The 26,503-nt window shown below is 37.7% G+C and overlaps 1 protein-coding gene across 7 annotated transcripts in view; it reads right to left on the reverse strand.

The window, feature by feature from the left end:
• Positions 1-739: 739 nt before the first annotated feature.
• Positions 740-26,503, reverse strand: part of ELAVL4 (ELAV like RNA binding protein 4) — a 105,469-nt gene continuing 79,705 nt past the window's right edge. For 6 of the 7 annotated variants that reach the window (XM_034779363.1, XM_034779361.1, XM_034779358.1 and 3 more), the window contains exons 3-7: positions 20,018-20,121; positions 8,155-8,308; positions 7,389-7,614; positions 5,900-5,938; positions 740-1,249 (exon numbers count right to left, since the gene is read on the reverse strand). In XM_034779363.1, coding sequence (XP_034635254.1) covers positions 922-1,249; positions 5,900-5,938; positions 7,389-7,614; positions 8,155-8,308; positions 20,018-20,121 — 851 coding nt within the window. In that variant the 3' untranslated portion in view covers positions 740-921. The remainder of the gene's footprint in view (positions 1,250-5,899; positions 5,939-7,388; positions 7,615-8,154; positions 8,309-20,017; positions 20,122-26,503) is intronic. The other variant, XM_034779359.1, reaches the window with a different exon arrangement.

A 26,503-nucleotide genomic window follows, 5' to 3' on the forward strand; every position in this document is an offset into this window, starting at 1 on the left:
TATTTAATATTTTTATTACATGCTATGAAAAGATACGAAGATCATCTGTTTGTAGCCCATCCTTCAAAAAACAATCTACTAATCCAGTTTAAAACACACGTCTTGATCTCTAAAAAGTTACCAGTGCAGTATGAACATGACAAAGTTGTCAATTTCCCCTAAATTAGCCAGTCAAAATATTTTTTCTCAAATCCAGATTCTCTTGTAAAAATTCTTTATATTTTATAAAAATAGATTTTTCTTGAAACCCATTTTCAGCAAAGAGACCACCTCTTTGGCAACATTGTTAATGTTATTTAAATTGTTCTGTCATCAGGTATCCCCCTTTTACCCCATTCCCTAACAGAAGACTGTTTAGTTCACATGATATAAAAGAAAAAAGGAAAAATAAAAAAGGTTGCAAAAGTATGTGTTTTTTTGTTGTTGTTGTTTTTTTGCAATTTTTATTGTTCCTCTTTAATTTATATGGGGGGTTTACCAATCTGATTGGATAAACATTTGAAAAAAAAAAAAAAATATTTTTTCTTTCTTTTAATCCCATTAGTTTGTAAAAATTGTTTTTGTTTTTTATTTTTTTCAAATGAGTGAATGGTCATCTTAAAAAGAGCCACCTTCAAGGAAGGTAGTAAAACTAGCTGGCCGGGTAAAAATCCCTGCACATTGTTATCTATGTATATTATATTCAACAACGACAGCTATGAAAGAACATTCAATGCATCAAAGGTTTTTTTTGTTTTTGTTTTTTTTCTAAGCATTATAAAATCCTTTCCTGTTCATCACAGGATATCCAATGTTTTAATACTTAGGCAACACTGGCTTATAAAGTCCATGGTTGAATATAAGCCTTGCAGAGTTTTTGTTTGTTCGTATATATATTTATATATATATATATATATGTTTTAGTAAGTAAGGATATGAAATTCAGGATTTGTGGGTTTTGTTGGTTTTAAAGGAAACTTGCAATACTCTGTCTCCTAAACGGTATCCATTAAGGCTGGCAATTGCCATGGCAGCTTCGTCATAGTTGGTCATAGTGACGAAGCCAAATCCCTTGCACTTGTTGGTGTTGAAATCGCGGATCACCTTGACATTATTCACTGCTCCGAAGGGGCCAAAGAGCTGCCACAGCACACTTTCATCGGAGTCGGGAGACAAATTGTAGACAAAGATACACCATCCAGTCCCAGTGTGGCCAGGAATATTCATTCCAACAAGGCTCGTCATCCCATCAATTGTGATCGGGGAAAACCTACCAAATAAAAAGAGGGGGCTATTCTAGACATAGCGCTTAGCACAAATTACATGGAACTGAGACTTAAAATAAAGCTCATTAAGGTTTCATGATCCAGTCCTGGGGATGTAAACTATATGTCCATCTTTGCTCTCAGTTACACAGGTGCCACTAACACCTACTGAAATGAATGGTAGCTGGGAACAATGTAACAGACGAGAACTGGGCACAATGACATTTCCCTTCCACAATAAGTTCTAGTTTGCTGTGTCTGAGGTCTAAGAAAAGGAATTCTTAAGGAACATCTAAATAAGCATGGGCCAAAACCTGCAGTGCTAATTAGGAATTTCACTGAATGAATAAGAAATGCAGCATTTGGCCTGACATTTCTATCAATAAAACAACTCAGCTAAAGGACTGTGGATACCACTGCAAAGTTACGGACGATTTAACACGTTACATCCCCTACCAGACCCTCATGGAAAAATGGATCTCTTAGGGCTTGGTTTTAACATTGTCAAATTTCAGCAATATCTCTGTATTGAACCTTTTTATATATCCTAAAAGCATTTGAGAGATTTTGAGATGGAAAACAGGAAGTTTTGTCTGTTTCTAGTATACAGACTTTTATTCAAATATATTTTTAAAAATTAATTGTTGGTAACATTATCTTAAAAATGTCAATGAGCATATGTGTAGTAATTGTAAAGTAGGAAAACCAGTGCATGAAGACAACTTGCTTGGTTAGATCACCCCCATTAGCAGTTGATAAAACACCATCATTTTTGAGGCCATTATCAATGGGTTCCATTTAAAGTAACTGTTACATGTAAGAAAAGTCTTGCTAAAAATCGAATTTCCACACTGAATTTTAAAGCAGGCTTCCTCAATGAATTTTAATTCCTATACTGAATAATTCTTACCTTTGTTTTGCAATGCAGATGTGCAGACTGCAAGCTCTCTATTAGAAAACTTGTAATAATATTTATAATATTTTTAGTTACATTTAGTGAATAGAACTCCTTAACATTACTCTACTGCAAGTGGAAGTGAACAGACAATAAAAGGAATTTTAGTGTGTTGATTGCTTATCTTCTATGTGGAATTACACTTAAAGTCTTGACTGCCCTTTGACGTACATCCAGAACACTTCTGGATATTGCACCTAAATTGAGAAATATCACTCCATTTTTTCTACAGCCTGCAAACACTTATGCAAATCAGCAACTTTATTCACACACACAACAGCTTGGAGGACTGGGCCCTCTGACTCATATGCAGGCTTGCAAAAGTGTTCAGGGTTGCAGTAACTCTACTCTTATTGAAGTCACTGCAAACAATTCCTACTGAATTCCACTTTTGAAAAATCCCACCCAGAATATCTGTAATGCTTTTTTCCCCCATTTTTGTATACTTAAACTAATTATCATACTGGCACAGCACCATTTTGCTATTGTAGACTTCTTTGTGCATTTCCTCAGCTGGCGCAGACAGACAGCTAAAGCTGTGCGAATAACTGATTTTTAAGTTTGCTAATAGTTGATTCTGGATTGAACTAAACCTTCAGTTCAAACCAATACAAAATATTTAGTTTCTGATTTTTACATTTTTAATTTTTTTGTCTTCTAAAATTAAAATAAATTTCTAAATGAAAAGTTGTTTTGAATCAAAAAATCAAAATGTTTTGCTTCAAAAATGTCTAAATGAATCATTCTGATTTTTTGGGGAAACCTTTTAGGGCTTTTAAAAAAAAACAAAACGACACCACTGAAGCAATTCAGCAAAATCAATACACCTCTACCCTGATATAACGCTGTCCTCAGGCGCCAAAAAATCTTACCGCGTCATAGGGGAAACCGCGTTATATCGAACTTGCTTTGATCCGCCGGAGTGTGCAGCCCCGCCCCCCCCGGAGCGCTGCTTTACCGCGTTATATCCGAATTCATGTTATATTGGGTTGCGTTATATCGGGGTAGAGGTGTACAAATATGCCAAATGTTTCTGTCAAAACAAATCCACCGTTTTCAATAAAAAAAACATTTTGTCTGAAAAATGTTATCCAGCTCTAGACAAAGCCAGAGCTATGTCTTTTTATACCAGCTGAGAATCTGGCCCATTAGATAGTAAGTTCTCTTCTCTACAAGGAATACATTTAAACAAATTGAGGGTACAGCTAATTACTGAACAAATTCCTTTCAGCCAGCAGAACAGGCTTCTTTGAATACAATTCAGAAAATGGGGTCTTGAAGTTTGCAAACTTTAACAGCCTACATAAAGCAAATACTATTTATGCTTGCGTCTGAAGAAGTGGGCATTCACCCACGAAAGCTTATGCTCCAATACTTTTGTTAGTCTTAAATGTGCCACAGGACCCTCTGTTGCTTTTTACAGATTCAGACTAACACGGCTACCCCTCTGATACTTGACACTATTTATGCTGTTATACTTTATACGGAGTGTGTTTGTGTAAGAATATTTGGCTGTGTACTTCCATACAAATCATGTTAACAGACTGATTATATGGTGCACACCAAGTTGTGCAGTACAATAGTATGCTAGTTTTTTGGATCTAAGGTTGCCAAATGCACAAGAAATATGATTATATAATTCAAGACTTGCGATGCACATGCACCATGAGTCAAAGTTTCATATTCAACCTTAACATTATCATTTTTTCCAGATGTTTGAGAATTCAACTGTGCAAACTTAATCTTCCCTTAATATAATTTTTAATTGAATTTTCTATGTTTATTTTTAAACTAAAATAGAGCTATTTAGCTATACATCACCAGAATGCCTTCAAGCACTTTCAGAGGTTCACAAGAGAGAGCCTCTCTCCTCCAAACCTCAGGAGCTGTGCGGCTTTTACCTGCTCATGAAACCTTAACTACAGCAACTGCTTCATCTCGCACTATAATATAGGCTGATGTGGTATAAAAGTTTACTGACATGAGTTTGGGATGGCGTATTATTCACTAGTGGCAAAGCCGTGAATTATAGAAGTCAACCCCAATGAATCTTTCATTCCATGCCAAATCATCCTGTATTTTGTATAGGATACATATTTTATAGCAAAATTTATCTGGGGATGTTTTAGAGATGGTTTCAGAAGTTTTTATTTATACATCCAAATAACACAGAGTTTTCTAGTAGGGTAAGTACAATTCTTCAGGACTTGCAGGGAGAAGAAAATAACTAACAATTTTAAGAAACTTCAATAAACACTGAAAAAAAGCTGTTGTGATGTTTAATGCCTGATGTCTCATGATCTATCAGTGCCAGAAACAAAAGCCTTAGAACAGCGTAAAGAAGATACCTGGCTCTCTAACGATATTAGTCTGCTTTTCCTTGCCTTGATGAGTCACATGAAATCAGAAATTAAACCTTCCGCAGTCTAGGACAGAACATGGTTTGTCCTGTACCACAGGTCAGTGTAATTCTGGGTAGGAAATTAAACATTTGGGAGAAAAAAAAATTCTCAAACAGTTATTTGTAAGTGGCAGCTGTTTGAAGCTGCTCAGAGTTTTGGAATGTTACTAGCAGGACTGAAAGATGGATTAGTGGGCAGACTGCAGGTGAGGCAGTGAAAGGGGCATAATGAATTGCAAAACCATGCAGCAAATTTTGATTCACGGGCTGATCATGGGACACATGATTTGGGTTTTTTGGATAGATGTAAAACATGTAATTTGAAAATTGCTTTGGCGTACAAGTAATCTTATGGTGTACATGCCATTACGTTGCTCAATTGCCATTGCTATAGTAGTCGAGACTTACTCTACTGTCCACTTCTGAACAGTTTAAAGATATACTTACCGTGCCATGTTTGGGATGAGCTTTATAAAAGAGCACCTAGTTTTCATGAATGTGCAGGGCTGACCATTCCTGTAGACTAAGGTGCTTCCTCAGCTCATAGTGCAGGGCTATAGGGGCACAGCTCTGCATAATGTCAGGAATGAGACTATGCCCCTATAGTTCTGAAAGGTTCCCCTGTGTCGATGTGTGTCGTTAACAAAGAGGAAACACTAACATATATCGACTTCTTTTTTTCAGATTGAACATGGAACACACTCATTATGGAACGTGAATGTTTCAAAATCAACTGAGCTTTAATTCCAATCTGAACACACAAACCTGTGTAAATTAAAACAAACACACAAAGAAACAAACCACAAGCACTAAGAAATATTTGCAACAATTGTTAAACCTGTAACAAAAGAAACTTAGGGCTGATTAAGGTGCATACAGTTACACTTTTAAAGTTAACTTTGTGGTAGGACACAGCTAGAGGAAAGGATAAGACTATTTTCCTCTGACAATTTTCACAGTATCAGATCAGAGATTAGCAAAAACTTCAGTTTAATAGTTTTGATTCAGGAAAATATGCCATTTAGCAGCACTATTGGTGTTCGAATACTTATAGCTGTTGCACCTAAACCATCTGAGAAGCCCACCTGTAAATAAAAGGTGAAAAAAACCCACACACAACTTTTGAGTGTGGCCTTAAAGTAACAAAACCAACTGAAGTCCAAACTTAAAAAAAGAATTTGACATGCTGGTGGAAGAAAAGAAGGAATTAAAAAAAATAAAGTTAGTGATTTAAAAAATAAATTGTAGCACCAATCTGTGCCAACATGGACATCTGGCAATCTGTGGAATTCTAATTACCTCTTTACGCCATAGGCCATATTAAGCAAATTGTCCAGCCTGAAAAGAGAAGGAGGGTCTTTGGGTTAATGTCTCACAGATGGCAAGATCGCTCAATGGAACTATTATTAATAATGTTCCATTTTTAAAGAAGAAATGTTCAACAAGTTTCTCACACATCTAAGGAGTTTAGGAAACAGAAACTCTCTTGAGTTTCAAACTGCATTCAGATTTCAATCACAATATTTAATGACATTTTTAACATGCTTTGAGATTTCAGAAAGGTGATCTCTCACTAAATAGCTATATCTCAAGATTTGACTGGGTGTTAAAAACTCCCCTTTGATTTTTCATTTGTAGATTATATTAGTATGAAATCATAACAAGTACAATACTTCAACAGTTCACCTTTCATTGCAATAAAACTTGTGAATAAAATGTTACAATCCAAAATTAGAGGAATAGAAACATACTGGTTATAAGCAACTCTTGCTTCCCAGTTTCACAAAACTGTTTAGACTTTTTCTTTTGTTTAGAAACATATTTACAAATAACGATCTCCAAAAGCTGCCAATGTAAATTACCATTGAGTTTGGGAAATTAAATTTAATCTACTTTATATTTAATACACAATATGAAAAATCCTTTATCTACATAAGGAGTCAGTGGTAGCCTCAGTGGCTTTTATACCCTTACCAAAGATGTTTTAAATATACACTTGTTTTCATATAAACCAGGCAGGTGACTGACCTTTTCTGTGCTCTTCTTTAATTCATTTCAGATTTTAAAATTTGCAAATTTCATAGTAAAATAAATTTAAAAGCTAATATTTATCTTAACCACGCCAGTAAGTCCAAGCATTCCTATTTAATATTTTTTAAAGAAAGACCTTTTGCTAAAAATGCTAGGTTGCCTAAATATTATAGATCATCAAAATAACAGAGAGAGAACCCAGTACTGCTAATACTGTGTTACATATGAGATACAAGTAAAATGTAAATCATAAAACATCACACAGCATCTCAGCACTCATATCAAAGACTACACAAGGTCTCTTTATACCTTGAGCAGACACCTGAAGCTAATAATGTCATAAAACTACTGCTGAATAGAATAAACACTCAACTTTTTGTCAGCCACCAGCCCTACACTCAATGTTAAATTGAAAGTTGCATGAAAACCACAATAATACTGCAGAAAAAGTTGATAAAAAACAAAAATAAAAAAACAGAAAAAAGTCACTTTCCATTTCAGTATCAATATAACCTTTTATTCTATCATCCTTTACCTAAGGCCTCATAAGATCCGATTGTATAGTTGAGATGTTTTAGTCAATATGGAATGACTATGGCTGTGAGCAGATTTTCCTGTTCACTCACTTGGAAAGAATGTTTTATTTTACAAAGAAATTGAAGTCAATCTACAATTCCAAAATACATTTTTAACACAATCCCTACCCCAAGTCATCATAGCTGGTAGAGCTCCAGTTCTTTTGCAGATCGATAGTTACCTGAATCTCTGAGCCTGGTGGTGTAGTGGTCCAGGGTAGCGTCTGTTGGGAGACTGGTACAGCTGCGAAAGGAGTGCCTGGCTTGTCTTCTGGCTGGGGTTATTGGCAAACTTCACAGTAATTGGTTCTGTAGCACCACTAGGTTTCTGGCCATTTAGTCCCTTTATGGCTTCTTCTGCTTCTATTCTCTTATCGAAACGGATAAATCCCACACCTCGAGAGACACCTGGGAATAAAGAAAAGACTTTGTTAAATAAAGGTTAAAAAAAAGTAAGAACAGCTTCAGGAATCTTTCACGTATCTAAGGAAACAAAACAACATGTTCATTTTGATCTGAGTTCAGAACATATTACTTTGTGATATAAAAATTATTTTCCCCATCAAGGAAAAAAACCTTGCTCTCTTAAGATCATTTACTGAACCTTCCCTCCTACGTTATATATTGTGATAATTGTAGCAGATGACAGACATACAAGTAGTAAATTGCTTGATACATTCCCCTTAAATATGGATTACCAGTAATTTTTAAAAGATTCTGCATTTAAAAAACACCCAGTGCATTTACTTTCCCTTAAAGTTACATATATAAAGAACTGTGTATGTACTGTAACATCTATCTATATATGATTACATTTTACATCCAAAGTCATGGCTTCTTACTGTACATCTGTACAGTTTGCTGCTTCACTATAACCATTCTGTTTCAAAAGCATTTAAGTTTGCCATTTTCTGAAAATACTTAAAGTTTTAAAAAAGTTTTTTTAACCTGTGACTTGATCAACTAGAATTCGTGAAGTGATGATGCGCCCATATTGTGAAAATAACTGTTCTAGTTCTTTCTGGGTCATCGTTTTTGGAAGGCCGCTAACATACAAGTTAGCATCTCTGATTGATGCTGAACTTGGACGGGCGTATGACACCTAGAGGATTAAAAATAAAGAATTAATACACTTTCCATGAACGCATTTACCTCATACATTTAAATCAACAGATTATTTATTGTCTTTACAATCCATAGCATTGGTTTAAATAACCCTGCAATTCAGATTTTAGCTGTTCTTTTACAAGCAACAAGGACTAGGAAAATGTGAGGGAAAACAAAAGGAAAGCAGGAGATAACTTGAACAAATGTAAGGATAAGGCCTCTCTAAGTGAAAGCACAAAATAGCTACTGTACAGTGGTAGATTAACGCACAACTTCCCACGCACAGCTTTGTAAATTTACCCCATGGTCTGTGGGTGTACAGATAATTTACTGTATTCAACACATAATAATCTTTGAATATACCAAGCTTTCTGAGGTTTTGTTTCAAGCACATGTGTGTTTCAAGCACATGAAACAGATCAGGTTAGTTGCAAAGAGATCTTTTATGCTATAACCCTTTGTATTTTCATTCTAAGCTGGCAACATCTTCCCTTGCTGAATTATAATGTATTAGTGAATCAGGCTAAATCAACATCTACTTCAGGAACCATAAATACAGTGTATCCCTCATCTTCCTATCTGTCATTTTATTTCAAAAAGTCCCTTGCAATGTAAGCCTGAAACCAGACTGTGTAAAAATACTATGCCCAAATAAGCAAAAATCCAGTTGATGCATTACGTATGTATTGTGAAAAAATTATTACACCAGATTTCTGTTAAGGGCTTAATGTTTTTCTACCAAAACGCAAACACAACCCAAATAGAATTTCAAATGGTTTTACATCTGTACCACACTCATAAGCAAAACTTAACACTTATTGTATTCAGAATTCTTTTTTTATTAAAAAAAATCATACTCTTAAAAACTATCTACGTCTTAAATTAATAAAAGCACTCCCTGATAAAGGTGTAGCTTGCATGGCTGGTATGAAATAAAGATTGTGAAGAGATTTATTTTACAGCACATTTGAAACACTGTTCGCTCTAACTTTCTGAACAATTTGAATTTTATCTAATGCAATGTATTTAAATCTACACATCTATAAATTCCCACTGTCTACACATATGGTATACGCAGGTAGGCAGGGGAGGGAAGGTCCAGTCACGAATATGATGCATTAAGCAAGCCTGTCTCCCTCTCCCCAACACAATGATAGATGTCTTTATTGGCTCCACACCTAAAAATAGATGTTGACTCAACACAGAAAAGTACGTGAATGACTAATATTTGCTTCCACAGCCTTTTGCATGTAACAGGAGACAAACTCTCTACTGATTTTACATTGTAAAGTTTTCGGTGACTTTTTTTTTTTTAAAATAACTCACGTGTTTGTACGTAACTTTTGTTAAAACTCATGTTAAAGAATAAGATTATAGGGAAATGGATGAAAAGTAAGGAAAATGCTGAAAAAGAGTGTAGCTAAAACATTTACACCCAAGATGGCAGGCACAGACAATGCGATACCAAGGCACAAGTAACCAGTCTCACAGTTTTCAAATATCAATGGATGAGTATCAAAGCAGTAAAGAACATTGTAGGTGGGATTTCAGTAAGTGCCCCCATGACTTCAGAGCTTGAGTCCCATGGACTTTCAATGGGTCAAGTGCTCCTAAGTCACTTACAAGCCTCGCAAAACCCCACCCTCGGTGTTTAGTGTGGCGCTGAGAGTACAGTCCACGTAGCTCAGCGCTCGTTCGTGTAATTCCTACGTGATGCCTGGTGGTTTGGTGGAGAGGTCCTAGGGTTTCATAGACTGGCCTTTCATCTGTGGAGAACACAGTTAAAATCTTGTCTTAGATCATACATGAGTTTGGTGGTTTCTTATTCTCAGTTTATGTATAATCACAAAACCGCCACGTATTTTGGAGCAAGTTATGAGATAACTGGCAGGCACTGCTTAAGGCGGATCCAGAATTAAAATAGCAGGGGGGGGGGTCACATGCTAACTCTGGAGTACACTTGCAGGGCAACATCTGGGAGATATCACAGCACTTGTTCACACTACGCCAGGCTCCAGATGCTATGATTAACCTCTGTTTTCAAGAGAAATAAACTAAGTCTTGGCGTAAAATCCTGGCTCCACTGAAGTCAATGAGAGTTTTGCCACTGACTTCAATGGGGCCAGGATTTCACCTTGAATTTTCAGAAAGAATCTACTACCTCAAAATAATTTTCTATAAACAGCCTATCTTAATAAGGGGGAGCAGTCAAGGTTCACACCTCTAGAATTCAACCTACTTTAGGGGGAAAAAAACCACTTTAAACCTACCCTTTGGAAAAATCTATCTGCTCCTAAAAACTGAGAACTGCAAGACACACAAAATTCTTGGGCAAACTGCCAAATCCAGGTCCTGGTTTTCTTCACATTAGCACATTCAGCAAGCCAGTCCCTTATTGTACCAGAATAAGCAGAAAAGGTATATGGATAGAGGAAAATACCACTTTTTGGGGCACTGAAAGACTGGGATTCTTGTATATTTTAATACTCTGCTCTGTTCTGTTCTTGTGAGCCATGCAGACAGGCAAAGTGGGTGGAAAGAGAGAGAGATTGTGCAAAGTTCACTCTCTCACACAAACACATCCACCCACACTGCATGTAAACCACATCATTAACTGAGATCTAATTTTAGTTCCACCTGCCTTTAAACAGTTAGGTTGCAGGGGATTCTGGGCAAGGAGCTGCCAAAGGTTAGTCAGCTATCCTCAATCTCCAAGACATAGGGTTCAGAGTGTGAGATAGACACAAGGCTAGTGAAGGCTATTTCTTCTCCTCAGTCTTTTCCCGACTTCCCTCCTAGGTCAATCAAGTACAAATCCATTGGTTAGCCAGACCCATCCTCTTAAGTTATTGTTCAATTAGTAGTGTGCACCCACATGTTTTTATAAGGGGTTACAGGAAAAAATCCCAATACTTCACCATGGTGTGAAGGGGTTAGAACAGTTATTATGGAGATGTGCCAAAACAGGCTCCCGTTTTGTTACTGAAAATTGTAGAACACTCCGAAAATGTGTCGCACGAATTCTTTATGTTTACACTTATTTCCCATTAGGAACCTTAGTTTGCTTTTACCAGCATGAGGGATCTGAAATACAAAAGACTAGTTAAAAAAGAAAAAAAAATCCTTACAACTGCAAGTTCATATTAATGATTGCGAACAGGACAACTGCAAGAGAAATTGGCCCTGGCACTTTATAGCTTGGAAGTGGAGGGCTGTTTCACTCCATCAGATCATTTTCAAGCTGCGTGGGTCAAATTGCCAAGGGAGACAATGCGATATTGTTGGGTTTGTTTTATGGTTCACCAGTCTCCAATGTTAATGTGCATACATATACACAAAATAATTATGGAGAAAATATTTTTGCTAGACTACTACCAATCCTACAAGAAATAAAATGAAACTTGTTCAAAGGACTGTCTCTTCATTAGATAACCTTCCGTTCTTAAGAGACTGCCCTAAACACTCTCTAAGAATTATGGGACAGATGCTAGCTCCATCCCCTTTGTGCTGCTCAGTGCTTTGTGACTCTGTTTGTCAAATGACACCACTGTACTCGGTGCTGGATCAATATACTTCTCTACTCAAGCCACTCAGGAATGGAGTAATTTGCTGCAGCCTCCCTTTGGCAAGTGTGCAGTACAAACATCATGCCTCAGAGTTATGTGTGTTCCAGAATTTCATGTCCTCCATGGATGAAATTACATAATATTTTCAGTCCACTGGCACAGAAAAAGCTTCAAGTTCAACAGGAAGACTAATTCCTCCTATTTCCTCATAGCCCTCAAGACCCTTAAGAACATAAACTGATACAATCTAGTCTTCCTATTACACAGACCCTAACAAAAGCAGTAAAGGAGGTGTGAACTTGTCCCATTCCTCTCAACAAGGCCAGAACTCTGACTCTTAAGAGCAACAATTTAAATGCTGACAACCATTTCGCTGCTGATACGCTCAGCTGTGTTTATCCAGTTATTGGACATACTCAAAATATGATGGACTTATTTGTTCATCTGAAATAAGACTAGACAGTTTAAGTTAACAAAATTACAGAATAGCCTCAGACTTCTTTTCCCCATTTGGTCCTTTAGAGGAACTTGTTCCTCTTGCACTGCAATGATGTTCCTTGTCATAACACAGTGGTTTGGAGTACGTCAGCTCATCTCTATCTGGCTGCAAAAGCTGCTTTATGTGACATAAGGTGCTCACTTCTTGTCAAGAAATTGGTGCACTGACTCTTGCACTGCTCCCAGTCAATGTCAGCTTGGAGCTCGTGAGACCAGTGTTGAGCATTTAACCTGTGAATGTTGCATGCACAAATGCCCTAAGACCATGGGAACAGCTCTTATAGCACTGATTATTCAAATAGCTGAGACATAGCTACAACCTTTGTAAGTTAAGGTACAAGCAATGTTTGCTGTGCTGCCAGCTTCTATGACTCCCAGTGCAGCTCTGGGATTTTGTAGATTGTCTGTGAAATGTGGTCGAGTGACAAAGACAGTTCACTCTATAATGATCTTATTAACAATTCTGAAAGAGTCTACTTGTCCCTTAGATGGACCTAGGGAGGAAGGATGGGCTTCTGTTCAAATCATTAGACTGGGATTCCAAAAATCTCGGTTCAATTTTGGCTCTGCCACAGATTTTCTGTGTGGACTTGGGAAAGTCACCTAACTTTTTTTGTCCCTCCGCTCTCCAGCATTTACTTCCCCTTGCCCAACCACTGTCTTATGTATTAGATTGTAAGCATTCTGATCGTAATTGTCCTTTATTAGGCATATGTCCAGCACAACAGGGTCTGATTGAGGTCTCAACCTGCTATTGTAATACTACACCATGCCCACTCTCCCAAAAAATCCCGCTGATTTATATTCATTACTATCCACTTCCCCATATTTCCATTTGTTACAATATTTTTTTATAGCTGCCTTCACTTCTCCTCTAAATCACATTTTTTTTAACCATTATGGCCTTCTTGTTGATTATGGGATTTTGGGCATCTCCTAAGATGTTCTTAAATGATTGCCAATTATCATTCAATATAATTTTTTCATCCCAGCTGATTTGGCTCATAATTCTTTTACACTTTGTGAAATTGGCCCTATTAAAGTACCAACTATAAATATTATTGTTCTGGACTTTATCCCGGTTGAATATTATAAATGTGATGAAGTCAGGATCACTTGAACCTAAGCTAACATTAGTTTTAGTTCTGTGATCAGTTCCTCTTTATCTACCTTTAAAGAATTTCCCCATGTTGGCTGCAACACTTTTTGAGTTAGGAAATTGTCATATATAATGTTTAGAAATTCCAAGAAACAGAACCCTTGCCTCCACATTTCCAATTGCATGCTCTAACTCTTGCAAAAATCCAGATTTGTGAAATTACCCTGCAGAAAAAAACCCTACTGATATGGCCAAATTCCTTGCATATTTGCGTCATTCCTGTCCAAGAGCCAGAGCATCATCATCCCATAAGACTACTCTTTTTTTCCTTGGGGTCGTGAGTTGTTTTACACTTGGCATTTCAATGCAGCTTTATTGAGATTAATTATGATTATAGATAAGAAAGAAGGGTCTGTCCCATTACTTCAGGGAGGCTATCCATAGATAATGACCAGGCAGCACTCTGGGAAACATCAAGAGTAGTGCTAAGAGAAATAATTGCTCATGATGCGTCGAATGGAAAGGACTCCTTGGCAAAAGTGAAGCAGTTAGAAAGTAAAAGATCTCAATTAGAGCAGATGCACAAAACTGAGAGATAAAGACTCTCTGGTGCACGTTGAATGCAGCAAAGCCAAATTAGAATCTTCATGAACGTAAGCACTGAAAAGGTCCCCTTCGTTATAGCGACAGTGCTATTATGGGCAGAAGGGTGAAAGAGAATGTTAATGAGCATCACGAAGTCCAGAAGGTTAGACAGACAGAGCCTCCTCTTAAAGACTAAAAAACCAGTAAGCAAGTTAGTAAGTTTTCTGAGATCCGCGGTACCGTTAAAGCTTTTTGTCTGAGATTTTATCACTTTACAATCACAGCAGAATGTCTCTCTTTTATGACTAATACTCATCTGCTACACAATGGAAAAAAAATACACTTAATTTTAAAAGGAACAGGCGGGGAAAAGCTATCTGCCAAGTCTGCAACCCATAATCTGAATTTTCATAAAGAGAAAGCAACAAATGCCCATTTGTTCCCTTACCCCTCCCAATACTTATAAAGCTTTCCTGGGGCTGGGGAGGAAGAAGTAGGGTGCCTGAGTGCAGCTAAATGTACTTGACAGATTGGTTAAATGCACCTTAGGTGCTGTCACCCTATTTCAGAATGAAACACCATTATTCCAAGAGAGCATCAATTGGTATGTTCAGCCACCACTTTCCAAGGGAGCACCCTGCTGCAATTATTCATGCTTTTGTCACCTGGAGGTTAGATTACCGCCATGTGCTCTACATGGGGATTATATATTGAGACCATGTGGAAACTGGAGCTCGTGCAAAATGGAAGCACCCACTTATTTAGCAAAGCATCATGCAGAAGGCACACATCGTCAGCACTCTGTAATTAGCATCACCAAGCTGCCAATACATTTCTGGCTGGAGTTCGCTATGTTGGTTTTAACCCACCAAGCTCTAAATGGTTTGGGACCTGGTAACATACTGCTGCTGCTATGACCAGAAGCCCACCCTCAATCTGAAGGGGATTGGGTGCTGCTGGCAGAGCATTTGTGGCTTTGGAAATCCTTGGTCTGCCTGAGGCGTCATTTGTTAACATTTGGGCATGCTTCACAGCCAACTTTTTCTTTTCAGCATGACTGGGTGTGAGGGGGACTGGGGACTGCTATTATTTGCTTGCCTTGCAGTAAGGTACAGGCAGGTCTGAGTGTGCAAATGATTTTAAGATCTGGCATGGTGAAAAAAACTAAAACAAATACATTAACATTTTAAAGTAATGCTGCCACATTCTGCTGTAGAGAAACACAACAGTAAAGTAGCTAATCAATCTTTCTGGTCTTAGCCAACATTTTATCCGATGTGTTTTAAATTATCATCATCACCAACACCCCCAGTCCCGGGGACCTACACAAAACAGAGTTTAACAACAGCAAACATTTCTAACTAACACTAGAAAGTATTAAATATCAGCACTTATATATTGCATTATTAACTTCATTTTCAAAAAGCTTGACATTGTAGTAACTTGAGATGCACAGAAAGCCTTTGACCACACTGAATGGTCTTGGGTGAATCTGTCTCTAAGCACAGAAGTTTAAAACACTGCATTATACTAGCAGGAATCAGGAATTTAGGCCAGGTTGGTTCTTTATGCTAGCCCAAATTTTGCCTGATAAGATGGGACCTCCCCCTGCACCTCTTCTGTTTGTTCTCATGAGATAGCACACTGCTTACTTTTGCCAGGGAGGGAGGAAATCTATTTCTCTCAAGGTAGGGCAAGGGAACGTGACTAGGACTGTGCTTTCGGTAGACAATACTATCTTTTGATTTCAAACCTCCCTTCAAAGTTCTATATCCCCTCCTTGTTCTAACGCCCTTAAACACAATGCTCAGATCTTCTGAATCATTTGAGAACATTATGAAACACTTCCTCCATATCCTCTTAAATGTTATCCATTTTATTCAGTGCTCAGGAGCAGAGTTTAAGCAATCTGTAGGTTATGCAGAGTACATCTTGCTTCCTTTCTGATATTTCATTCAACTTCTAGCCAATCTTCAGCATTAGCAGTGACCTTTACAAGAAGGCTGCCATAGCACTTTCTTGGATGGACATAATTAATCTTTTTAAAATGGATACCATCTCCAGCAGATGGATTTGTTTCCAACAGGAGACATATCTTCATTCACCCAAAAGTGTTTTGTGGAACTACATAAAAGTTTTCACTGCAACTATAAATCGTGTCCCCTCCCTCACAAAAAGATGACAATAATATACAATAGCTTTGTTGAAATATGCAATATGACTAGCGGAATATGATTACTGCTCATATTCTCATCTACACCTAAATACATGAATATACACGCACATCCATTATCTGGACTCTTCCCCCGGAACAGATATTCTGCTAAACAAACAATCTCCTCTCAGCTCTGATTATAAAGGACATTGAACAAAACACTTAAATATGAATATTTTAGCTCTTATTGCTAAAAGGGATTACTTATTATAATACCAAGAGATTAAAGACAAAAATCGAATTCTTCAATTAATATATTCTGTACATTTGACAGCAGATTGTGCATAGTCAGTTTTGTTGATTCCCCTGCAGTCAAAAACTTCTCTTGTTTACATGGGTCTCTCATGAGTATCAGGTGAGAGAAGAACATTAAAAATAAACAGCCACAAAATTCTACTGTAAATCCATAAACATGAGAAGACTGGGATGTAGAGACAGGTGTAATACCTGAACTAATTTTAATTCTTTTTTTAAAAGGACTAAATTTCAATTTGTTAGTACTTTATTAAAACACAAGATTTAAAGCCAAAAATTTAAAAAACAAATTAGAAGAAAAACAACACCCTCATTCCCCATCCCAGAGCCTGAGGTCCACCTGGAATTCTGTGCAGATGGCTGAATCTGTAGCTTTTCTTGTGTGCACAATATTTTTGCACATGGACGTCTCCCTTTGCTTTTAAAAACGTGTCCCGGTTCAGGGTCAGACTGCTTCCCAGCCTTACGCAGCTATGCAGGGGCAAGAGAATGGGTGAAAACATTATTCAGCCACATACTCCTAGACAGCCTCCCCAGACCTTGGTTCTGGGTGTAGGAGCACAGGAGGCTGCCCAAGGACAAAATCCGTGTTCGGTAAAGAGGAAGAGAGAATAAAGGAAGCCTCTTCCCTGGGGACGTATCCAGGTACATACCACACCTTACATTGCCACTGACCAAATGACGTAATCCAAGAAAGTAATCCGTGCTTTTGTTTTAAATTTTATGCTACAATTTAATTGAATCAAATTCGTTTTCCAGTCTGCAAAGCAACTGCGTATTAAAAATGTAATTTTTAAGTACCGATTGCATTATTAAAGATCTGCAAATGGCACTGAGAGCATTAGGTAGGTGCGCTTATATTTTTGTGCATTAATCCAATACGTAAATAAAAAGAATGAATATAATAAAACCAAACCAAAGTGATCCTGTCTTAAGCGGTGGCGCAATGTGAGATGGGGAGTGGTTTGGGAGGGACAAAGTACAGTGGTCTAAAACTTTACTGAATAGGATTTGCTGCTGCTTTGCAAGAGTATTTGGAATCTAAGATGGAATTCAGAGGTAGTTTCCTCCAATATATTTAACTGGCATGGGAGTTGGAGAGGATACTAAAAATATATTCTTCACACCTCAACAACTTCAACTTTGTAAAGCCTCCAAACTGCGCTACACTTGGCAGAAAGGGCCTATTTTAAGAGAATTAATAAATACAGTAATAGGATAGGTTTACCGTGGCTTTAAAAGGGTTTGTGGGGATGGGGCAGGAAGTTTAATAAAAGGCCATTTTGCTACTTCAAACACTTTTTGGGTGCATTTTATTTGCAATAGATGCAATTCCAAGCTGTATTCAAACTGCCCAAAAAGTATGCATACCTTATTGTGTGTTATTGTTTATATGATGTTGTTACAGTCAACAAAGCCTGGAGATTCAAAAGTAAGGCTCCTTCAGATTAATTTGGGTGACTTTGTTAATACCTATTTAAAATGTGTATTTTGAAGACTGTGTATGTTCTACTACTCCTTGTAAAATGTATACAATTCCTATGCATATAAAACAGACTTGTTTCCTTGTTTACTATTAAATTTTAAATGCCTTCAAAATTCCAACAGAATTTCACTTGTGAAATCAAAGTAATCAATAATGTGTTTATAAGCATAAAATAAACCAGGGGTCAGCAACCTTTCAGAAGTGGTGTGCCGAGTCTTCATTTATTCACTCTAATTTAAGGTTTCATGTGCCAGTAATACATTTTAACATTTTTAGAAGGTCTCTTTCTATAAGTCTATAATACATAATGAAACTATTGAAGTATGTAAAGTGAATAAGGTTTTTAAAATGTTTAAGAAGCTTGATTTAAAATTAAATTAAAATGCAGAGTCCCTGGACTGTTGGCCAGGACCCGGGTAGTGTGAGTGCCACTGAAAATCAGCTCGCGTGCCGCCTTCGGCACGCGTGCATAGGTTGCCTACCCCTGAAATAAACCAAAAACCAGTAAACTGTTTCCATACAATTTTTAAAAACTTATATTAAAAAAACACTTCCAGAAATGTGCGGTGTACCAAGTTCCTCCCTAAAACAAAACTTTTACTGCAGAAGTTATAACTCCTTTAAAGGACACATGAATAAAATAATTGTGAATTTAAACTATTTAAGAAAAGTTGCAAAAGCATAATAAATTAAGTAGTTTCATGAAACATAGAAAGATTTAAAATGTTCTTTTGCAGTTGACATTCCCCAGCAGCACAGGAAACTCAAATACAATAGCACAGTTCTTCCTCAGGAGAACCAGAAAGTGAAAGCAATTAAAAATAGAAATGTAATTAAAAAAAAAAGAGTTTAGTCAGATTGGACAAAGTGTCTAATATGCAAGTAGTAAATGCACAGCATTAAAGGTAGGAAGTAAACTAGATGTTTATTTGAGTTTTAAATCTAAGGCATTTAGAAAACAGGTAAGAACCTGTTTTTTAAAACTATATTTATCTTGTCAGTGTCCCGTTAAGATAAATGTAGAGGGTAACCTGCAGCTCAACTTTATAAGTGGAATGAATAAATTGTTGAGTCTCAGCATTAAATTTCAATCTGCAGCAGTTGATAAGAATAGTTTATTGTATTGCTTTACTTTACACATTTGGATAAATTAAATAAATACAAACCTTAACTGCATAAAAACCTGTTGTGAGGATTTTGGTACATGGTATAAATACATGCATGTGTGACGGTCTTGCTCCTGCAAGATGAATTTTGGAAAGAATATTTTATATATAATCTCAATGATTAGTCTCTTGTTCTCTTAAAGCTCAACACTTTTGCTACTGATCGATTAACTGAGCAGATCCAGAGGCTATTTGTCTGAAATCAGAGATGCAGTAAGAAATTCTACAGTGCAAAAATTTGCTCGAACCACTGAGGAAACCAGGGAGAAACTAATGGCATGTTTGCATAACAAACTGGGTGGCTTCTACTTGATCTCTAGTCCCTTTGGGGGAAAGTGAATCAAACAAAAAACAGTGAAACTGGAAGAATAACCCTTGAAAGAGAGTACTGTGGTTTTTGAAAATGGCACCTAACTGGGAAGAAGTGTATCTTGATTAGAGGATGCCTTTTATGAACTGAATGTTTGATAATCACATGCCAAATTAATTGTAATTAACACATGTGTTGTGGTCATTTATGAATGATACAACTGTATATTTCACCTTTGTTCTATGGGTAATGTTCTCTCAATGGCTGTTTTATCCTAACTTCAAATCCCATTACAACGCTATAGAATACTCGACGAGGGTTCTCCCCCCCCCCAATAAATAAAAATAGTAGCAGTTTGAAAGAAAAAAAGATTCCATCTGCCATACACCCTTTGTTTTAAGGAACAGCTAGTTAGCTGTGCCCTTTACATTGTCAGATTAAAATACTGATGAGATTTCCAAAAACTGTCTTAACTACTTACTGCTCTTCCTAAATTTAGCAAAAGGCTCTTTGTATTCTCTTACCTTTATGGTTTTGGTCTGGAGTCTGAGTCCATTTAAAGTGTTAATGGCTTTCTCTGCATCCTTTGGATCAATATAGTTAACAAATCCATACCCTAAACTCTGCCCTGTTGAAACATAAGAAACAAAACAAAACAAAAAAGGACTCAGTATCTTTTCAGCACATGAATGACTTCCAAATGTGGAATCAAAATTCTCTTCTACTGTTTGTTTTCACCACACTTCCACCTAGACTCTCTACATACAGCAGGGTGTCAGTTTTTCACCATTCAACTCTGTGGAAGCTAACAGAAAAATTTTAATTAGCCACTATAATGTACATACCTAAAAGAAAAATAAAAAGCTAAAAAAAATGCTTTTCTACAAGTTATCTGAAAAGCATGTAACGTGTTGATATCAATGGAATTAGATAAACACAATTAATAGCTTTGTGTTGAGTTTGTAACAAACTAGAGGATCAGCTGTACAAGCAACATGGTTCCCATTTAAAATGAAATAAAAATAAATGCTCCTCATGCCATTGTTTATAGAGTCTGTCTGGTTTTCATAATGTGAAAGTTCAGAAGCCTCATATTTTACCAGACCCCTCCAAAACACATTGCTCAGTTGGTTGTAAAATCAACTTAAACTTTCTATATTGTCTTATTGACTTGTGAGTGGCAATGCAGAACTGAAAAGAAAGAACAGGCTATCCCATGCCAGGATAAGCTCTTACATTATGTTTTCTTTAGTATGTTGGTGATGCCGGCAAAGACAATACGGTACAACTGCTGCTGCATCCGGATGGCAGGAGCCCATTTTAGCAGCCAAATCATTTCAACAGCTTCTGTTTTACTGGTAATGTCTGTGTTTATCTTTGTAGTAGAAGGAGGAGACCTGGTTTAACAACTCAGTTTAGTAACATGGAGCTAGTGATGTGCTATTATTAACGCTATACATATACACACAAAGCAAGGACAACTAGGTGTCTGCAATGGAGTAGGATAAGGATAACATAACCAAAAGCTACACCAAAAAATATTAGAACTTTCTCCCAATGATTTTACAATATGAATGTTAACAGAACACGAAAGACAATAGCAACACAGGCAGATTTTGCACTCGGGCTTTCAAATTTCCTCTGTCTTATGTGCCATATTTAAATTATTTTGGATATTTGGAAAATGCAATCATTTGTTGTATTTTTTTTTTTTTTAAAACCTCAGACACTTACTGGGCACGCAGAAGTGAGTACAGATAACCAGGCTTAAAAAAAAAAAAAAATTCTCAGGAGGCAGGCACTTTCTTGAATCTCACCCATTGTTACACACTTTTTAAATGAATTTTGAAAATGCTAGGTCCAAATCCTACCTGCACATGGGGTCAATGTGCAGAGGAATCATCCTGATTCTGCTCAAGAGGGGTAAGAGGAATAAAGGTTGTGAAAAGCCCACACAGGGAGAGAGATAACAGGCTGTGAAAACTGTACTCCAAAGAGGCTCTAACTGCAATAATGCAGAAGTGACTACCAAGCTCCTTCTCACACTCCTGCATGGGGGAAGCAGAGGTCACAAAGCATCCTGTACACAAGGAGCTATGCCCTAGTCTGATGGAGGGATTCCATCTCTGCTACATAAAACCTTGTTACTTTGTCTTTGTGCAGAGAGAGAGAGAGAGAGAGAGAGAGAGAGTGTGTGTGTGTGTGTGTGAGTGTGCATTTGGCCTACTGAATTTGGGAAAAAACATCACCTAGAAATGTTGTGTTGCATAATCCATATATAATAGGAGTGTCTCACTCTTCTAAAAATCAGATCAAGGTGCTCAATTTTTAAGGTTTAAACGCATATTGCAGAACTCCTTTAAAAACCCACAGAAATGCTTTATTTCACTGCTACGACCACAGGCAGCGTTACAGACAGGAAATTGCTGTTTCAAATTACATACATCAAGGGAGCACTTCCATTCACTAGGTCTAGAAGTACAACCATAAAACACACCCATTCTTCCTGAATGGCTAAATTCATCTCAACAAATATATTCCAACACCAATTCGCTGGCATTAACAAAAAGTTAAACTGAGCAAAGAACCAGGAGCATAAATTGCGTAACAAATACTTCTGATGGCATCCCTCCCCACTCTTTTCTGTCTACCTAAGGCAGTGGTTCTCCAAAGTGGGTCATGGCCCCATTTTAATGGCTGAAGGGCTGAAGCCCAAGCTCTCCCTCTGCCCACCCCCAGGCCGCAGCTCCCTCTTCCCCCACCCAGGGCGACGGAGCTCAGGCTGCGGCCACTCATGTAGTAACTTTGTTGTCAGAAGAGGGTTGTGGTGCAATGAAGTTTGAGAATCCCTAACCTAAGGTATTTATATGGACCCCATTGCAGCTGTAGGTGGGCCCCTCCCAATCTTGAATATGTTTACCCTCAATACCTCTGGCAAGTGGGGTATGCACTGTGGGGCAGGGACAGTCTTTGCATTGTGTGTTTGTATAGTGCCTAGCACCATAGGGTCCTGTTCCAGCACTGGGGCTCATAAGTGCTATCACAATACAAATAAATACAATAATAATAAATAACTCACTCTTATACAGCACTTTTCATTAGTACAGCTCAATAAAACAATTAGTATTTCACACATGGGGAACTGTCTGATGCAGAGAGAGAATAAGGCCCAGATTTTCAAAGGTATTAAGGTGTTGCTCTGCTCAGCACTGTGAGGCCTAAGTGACTTAGATGGCTAAGTCCCATTCTGAAAAGAGACAAGCTGTTAGACCAAATTCTCAAAGGGTATTTAGGCACCTAAGTCTAATTGAAGTCAATGGGATATAGGCTCCTAGATGCCTAAGTCACTTTTGAAAATGGGACTTAGCTGTCTAAGTCACTTAAGTGTTGCAACATACCTCATATAACATATCTAGATATCTATAAATACCTTTAAGAATCTGGCCCTGACTGACTTGCCCAGAGTCACACAGGGCATAAGAATGGCCAGACCGAATCAGACCAAAGGTCCATCTGGCCCAGAATCTTGTTTTCTGACAGTGGCTAAAGCCAGGTGCTTCAGAGGGAATAAAGAGAACAGATCATCATAAAGTGGACCATCTCATTGCCCATTCCCAGCTTTTGGCAAATAGAGGCTAGGGACATTTCAGAGAATGGTTTTGTATCCCTGCCCATCCTGACTAATAGCCATTGATGGATCTATCCTCCATTAACTTACCTAATTCTTTTTTGAACCCTATTATTGTCTTGGCCTTCACAACATCCTCTGGCAAAGAGTTCCACAGGTTCACTGTGTGCGGTGTGAAAAAATACTTCCTTTTGTTTGTTTTAACTTCATTTGGTGACCCCTAGTTCTTGTATTATGAGAAAGAGCAAATAACTCTTCCTTATTTACTTTCTCCACACCAGTCATGATTTTATAGGTCTCGATCATAGCCCCCCTTAGTCATCTCTTTTCCAAGATGAAAAATCCCAGTCTTATTAATCTCTCCTCATATGGAAGCTGTTCTATACGCCTAATCATTTTTGTTGCCTTTTTCTGTACCTTTTCCAATTCCAAGATATCTTTTTAGAGTTGGGTCGACCAGCTCTGCATGCAGTATTCAAGATGTGGGCGTACCGTGGATTTATATAGAGGCAATATGATATTTTCTGCCTTATTTTCTATCCCTTTCCTGATGATTCCCAACCCGAAGAGTTCTGTGTGGCTCAAAAGCTCGTCTCTCTCACCAACAGAAGTTGGATCAATAAAAACATATTCGCTCACCCACCTTGTCTCTCTCATTTCTCAAGGACATTTGCATAAATACCTTTTTAAGGAAGAGAATATAGATAAAAGTAACCTAAAAGGAACTTTGGGGAGGGGAGAGAGTGACATGAGACAGCTGATACAAGAGGAGAACAACACTGACCTGGAGACAAAGCTTCTCATGTCCCCCCATTCCTTTCTCTGGAGTTCCTTAGTTACATCATTAAGGTTACTTTGCACTGGCCATCTGCCATCCTCCACACAAGAAGATATCTACATGGATGTTTCCTCTAAAGTGGAAGGAGGCAATTCACATGAGCAAAGTTACTCCTTTGCATGTTTGCATAATCTGGTTCAAAGAACAAAATTCCTCAAAAGAAGTGATTGATAATGCATGTATAAAAGCTATTCATAAACTTCTATTCCTAAGCTACTGATTGTGTTTTTATCACATGTATGCTAATTTCTACATCAGCGATGTTATATTGTATAAAATTTCTTGTGGAAAGAAAAATCTAAATTGACCTATTCAACATTCTAAACACTTAATTTCAGGGAGTCCAAAAAAGGAAAAATACTGCTTTACTATGAAATGAACCATTAAAGCTCAACCCACAACAATCTTGATGCAGTTGGTTCAATTACTAAATTTTTGTTGCTGCATTCTGTCATATGATTTAGCAGTCTATACTTTATATCAATGATGCTGAAGGAAAAAAAATTCTACCTCAGTCAACAGACTGCCGGCCAACAGAGCCAAAAGGAAAAATCCACAGAAAAATAATTTTGTGAAAACCTATGTTTGGTTAGCATATGAGATGGCTAGCAGACACTGTAAATTTTTAGTGTACTAAAACATTCACAGCCAAGAAACAAAAAAAATGGAACAAATCATGCTAAATATAAATTCTTTTCAAACTATTCTCAATAGCAATAAATCTCATGACAATAAAAACAGACTCTAGATTCATGTGCACTGCAAATGAATACTGGAGGAGGGGAAGAGGATTTGTTCTAAACCATGCCCAAGATATATAAGCTTTCATTTATTTGATCGTATCTTTTTATTGCATGTTCTGAAAAAGGAAACCATTTCTTAAGCCCTGATCTGGCAACATATAGCATGCAGTTGGGCATCTCAATGGGGTTCTGCATAAGCACAGCAGTCCATTCACACGTCACATCACAGTACCAGGTTAAATTGTGAGTCTCGTTTTCTGTACTTGGGAATCCACTAGTTCATTAGACACCACGATTAGGTGGGGCTAACATGTTATATTTCTAGATCTTCGCACTACTACTATTCCAGCTTGTTGTTCTCTCTCCCCAGCCCTACCTCCCCTCCCAGTTTCTAGGGCAGCCATTCCCCAAAGCAAAACAAAAAAAGACAACATCATCCTCTGAGCCAAGCTGGGCCTTTTCAGGTTGCCGTCCCGCACATTGGATGCTCTTCTGAAACCCACATGTGAAGAAATCAGACTCTCTTTGGTCTTGAGACCCATCAACGTGTGAGCAGCATTAAGCCAAAACCAAAAATTTAGCCCCCCCCCGCCTTTTTTTTTTTTTTTTTTTAAAATAAAGGGAATTTCATCACATTCACAAACAGTGCTAGGTTGTCTGCACTGGACACTGGAACCCTCTAGTTATTCACAAGACCAGGTATAATATAGATACCAGTAATGCCAGGTTCCCTACACCATATCTTCCCTGTACCTCACCCAATCTAGAGGTGAGATACTAACCGAAATCTTTGGCTGCTCTCCCGAAATCGTCAATGTGAATGCCAGCTGGTGTCCATTACTTCGATGCTCTTCTTGCAATGCAGTATCTCCCCTTCAGTAACTGGACCACAACTACTAACCCATTTTACATCAGTCATCAGATGGTAACCACATTCAGTCACATGTCACCTGGGGATTTAAAGAGACCCCTACGGATCAAATGCTGTACATCACACATTGCTCGGTTCCTTAAATCCAATCATTGCCCCCGCATCTGTACTTAATCTTGTGATATTTAGTGAAGGATTTCTTGCCAAACTGAAGTTCAACTTGCTTCCCTATTAGGCCAGCTGAGATGATGCCAATTAACCAGCCTCCACTGGTCACTATTACATTTTCAAACAAACACCTTCGTGCTTTCTCCCGAGCTACCCCTTATGCTTTGGAGGAACTCCCCATAAACATCTGCAAAGCTCATTAGCCTTCTTCAAACTCTCCTATGCCAGGATACCTACAACAAACTTGACAACAGTTAGGTTTCTGGTATTCTGATAAAACTGTGTCATGCTGACCAATGTGGTCTCATGGTTTCATTCTACTACCCTATCTGTCTCCATTTGTTGTCTTTTGCCTTATATTTAAAGTGCAAGCTCTTTGGGGTAAGGACCCATCTTTTTGTTTTGGGTTTGTACAGCACCCACCACAATGGGGTTCTGGTCCATGGCTAAGGCCCTTAGATATTATTGCAATTAGACAATCTGAACAAGAGCAATGGATCTTTCCATTTTACAAGCTTTCCAAACACAGGTGCAAATCATTAATACAGTCCACAGCAGTATCTTTCAAACTCAGGTCTGCTCTCCCAGTGGAAGCAGCAAACTCACCCAGGAAATGCAGAGGCAAGTTTAGGAAAAAGGAAAAAAAAAAAAAAGTATTTCTCTCCTCTGTACCATTTTTTATTAACAGTTTTCACTTACAAATCAGCAAAGGCATCGTCTACAGACTGTCCTGCTTTTTACCATATCCTAATGAAAGCCAGC

Source organism: Trachemys scripta, chromosome 8 (assembly GCF_013100865.1).
Source record: "Trachemys scripta elegans isolate TJP31775 chromosome 8, CAS_Tse_1.0, whole genome shotgun sequence".
NCBI lineage: Eukaryota > Metazoa > Chordata > Testudines > Emydidae > Trachemys > Trachemys scripta.